Raw genomic sequence first — 3337 nt, 5'->3', positions numbered from 1 at the left:
CGTTGATATAATACACCGTATCGACCCCGTCTAAATAAGTATGGAGCTGTAGATTAGTGGAAAAGTATTATAACTAAAATATACCTAAAACATAATATTCAAATAGCATAACATGAGATTATTATCTATGGTTAGTTTGGTCTTTTATAAAAATCACGGTTGTATCACAGATCTGTGGTTGTATATCTTAAACCGTGATAAAAATGAAACACTGTATTGTTATCACGATTTTATTTTTATCTTCTTTTAATTTTGATAATAATACAACAATGGGTTTTAGCATGTTCTTTTATCACGGGTTTTAGTATCCGAATATTCTAAATTAAGTTGTTTACATTTTTTTTCGTAAATTGTATTTGAACGGTGTTATACTTTGAGAAAATTCTACCTCAAGTCAGCTTTGTTGCGTAACTACAACCATACGATATTATACGAACACGATTACTATAGCAATGTGCACACAAATGCCTTAAGACATTGTAAAATTCGTTATAAAAACTATTAAAGTAGGATCGTTTATCATAAAAATAAACATGGGTCGCAGAAGTGGAAAAGCATCAAAATTGAAACGCCATTCGTCTCTGTAATATTTCATGTAATACTGTTTCCAAAATAACATTGAACTTATGAATAATTTTTAAATTTCAGTGATGACTTAACTGGTAGACCATATAGATTGCCAATTGACCGAAATCAAATTCGTCGAGTTGATCAAATTGATAATCCTCAAAATGGACATGAATATCTTTACATGGCTAGGTATAAACTGTGTTACCCAATTGATTATTTTATACATTTTTTTTCTTCTAGACATTTTGGTAATGTATATTTTATTGTTTTATAGAAAAATGGAAGATAAATTGCCTCCAGTTATGACTGCCACTAATGTTGAACTTCAGGAATTCATAAACAAATTTGAAAACAATGCTCCTACATATGTCATCGTTAGTATTGAGATATATTTTGTTCATTAGTTACTTTAGTAAAACTAACAATTTGAACAAATAAGTAAACATTTTTTAAAATATACATTACTTTGATTAATGACATCGACATGAGTCTATTAATTTAATAAATTACAATAAATTATTTATTAGGTATAACATTTTTATATTCAATCAATCATATTGATCAGTAATATGTAAAATTATATTTAAAGTATATTGAGAAAAAATAACCAATACTTTGCTTTGTGTCAACAGCACTTAATATCTCTCATTTAAAGTACAGACTTTAGCTGTATTCATGTTTTGTAACAACAAAATCTTGGGCCATGGTTCTCAATAAATTGCATTTCCTTGCCACAGTGTACAGTACACATAATTATCTGATTATTGGTTTAATTGAATTTACCAAGTTATCTAATTATAAATTGTGAATATTCATGGCCTAAATGAAATTGATCCATGTCTGCTGCATCTTTCCCCAATTTTTCTTGTTCAACGACTACAATATCCACTTACAATACACATTAAAAAAAGAGCTTTAGAGCGTAACTGCATTTTTAAAAGTTTAATCTAATCATATTTATTAAGTATAGTAAAAAGACCACTATAATATATCAAAGACTTATTATTTTAATATTCTGATGTGTTATAAATATCAAACTGATAATTTTATCATATTAATTTACTTAGAACTAAATTTGTATTTTGTTACTGAGTAGAAATTTATTATCTTACAAAATCAATATAACTATAAACCTTTTTTTTCAGCCTCCACTTGAATTGCCTTGTATAAAAAATAAGAAATTACTGCCAACTAAAGCTGAAATAATGTCATACATCGAACAGTATGAAAGTGCCAGAACCAAAATTCAGGATACCAGAAAATGTATTACTCATCCTGGAAATTTATTGGTGTGTTATTTATCTATATTATATTTAATATCTATTAAAATATATATTAATAATTATTAATTATACAAACTATCTTTTTTTTTTTTTTCATAATAAAAACTAAAAATTAAGTCAATAATTTTCAGCCAATATCTAATTCACCAACTGCATGGTTTACATTTTTATTTGGAAGACAAATTAATGCTTCTACTCCAGTGAATCCTGTTCATAATATTGACAAAATTGTTTATTTTTTCCAGGTAATTAAAAAAAGATATTCTTTAACAATAATGAAATATTATACACTTTTTATCATTAATCATTTATTAATGTCAAGAGCGCGTAAAATTTCCAAAAATTTTTTGTTTGAACAGTATAAATTAAAATTTTTTTAGAGCCACTGTGCTGCTGTAATATGTAACTTTGTTCAATGGATTATGAAAAAAATAATTAGCACCAGTGATGTAACTTCTTGGACATTTTCTGTGTATGCCAGTATGGACAGTGATCCAAGTGAAACTCTGCTATCAGATATGCGTATACTTACGCAGTATTTTATTAATGCTCGGGCTGAAATCGTAAGTGGAATTTTATCTATACTATATTCATATTTAATCATTTTGTATTTTATATTTTAAAGGAAGATCATTTGGATGTTTCTGCGTTACGTTACAGCTGTTTAATTAACTTGGTCTCAGAAAAATTCAAACAACACGATCTCGGTGATATTGTTAACTATAAAAATCATTATTCTGGTAGTAGTAAGGTAAAAAACAAATATGAAGACTAAAATAAATACAGTTAACTCTGTTTAATTCTTTACTTTATATACTTTTCTCCATTGGTTCTAAGATCTTGGAACTTTTACATTCATTTTTAACAAATGTTAATTAATAATAATGTTTATTAGTTAAACTTATTATGATTTAAGATTAATCTTTATTTATGTACGCTAGTTAAATAATAATATAGAAATATTATTAAATAATAAATATTGATATTTGTTAATATTTTGTTACAAGTATACAGTATACGCCATATAATAAATAGCTACTACTTTATATAACTTCTCTGTTCATTGTAACTATCCAGGGATCTACCACAAATAGTTAGTTTGTGATCTTATCAATAATTTATATAACTCTATAATATTATGTATCCATTCATGTTTGTCTTCAAAAGTAATTTTTTTCTTAATTAATATTTTTAATTATGATTTTGAAGAATTATTTCTGCATTAGTGAGCATATTATTTATAATAATTTATAATATTTTTTATTTTTTATAAACTTAAAATATGATAATTTAAATTAGTATTTCAGTGATTTTTATACATCTAAAATGACCAAATTATAAAACTAATTTATGCTTAATATTTAAATACTAAATCAGTAATTTCTATTAAGTATTTAAATAGTTACGAAAACCCTGAGATTTTACAAGGTGACAGTAGTTTAAAGTTATGAGTAGGGATGATAAGTTATAGAAATTGCATATTT

The 3337-nt window shown here is 25.2% G+C and overlaps 1 protein-coding gene across 1 annotated transcript; it reads left to right on the top strand.

Moving 5' to 3' along the window:
- The first annotated feature begins 285 nt into the window (after positions 1-285).
- Positions 286-2846, top strand: LOC100162266. Its single transcript, XM_001949582.5, has 7 exons — positions 286-583; positions 649-759; positions 845-944; positions 1716-1859; positions 1985-2098; positions 2234-2416; positions 2479-2846. The coding sequence occupies exons 1-7, from the start codon at positions 534-536 to the stop codon at positions 2626-2628; spliced, it is 852 nt and encodes a 283-aa protein (XP_001949617.1). The 5' UTR covers positions 286-533; the 3' UTR covers positions 2629-2846.
- Positions 2847-3337: the final 491 nt, after the last annotated feature.

Source organism: Acyrthosiphon pisum, chromosome A2, assembly GCF_005508785.2.
Source record: "Acyrthosiphon pisum isolate AL4f chromosome A2, pea_aphid_22Mar2018_4r6ur, whole genome shotgun sequence".
NCBI classification, from domain to species: domain Eukaryota; kingdom Metazoa; phylum Arthropoda; class Insecta; order Hemiptera; family Aphididae; genus Acyrthosiphon; species Acyrthosiphon pisum.
This window is presented reverse-complemented; position numbering and strand designations above follow the sequence as displayed.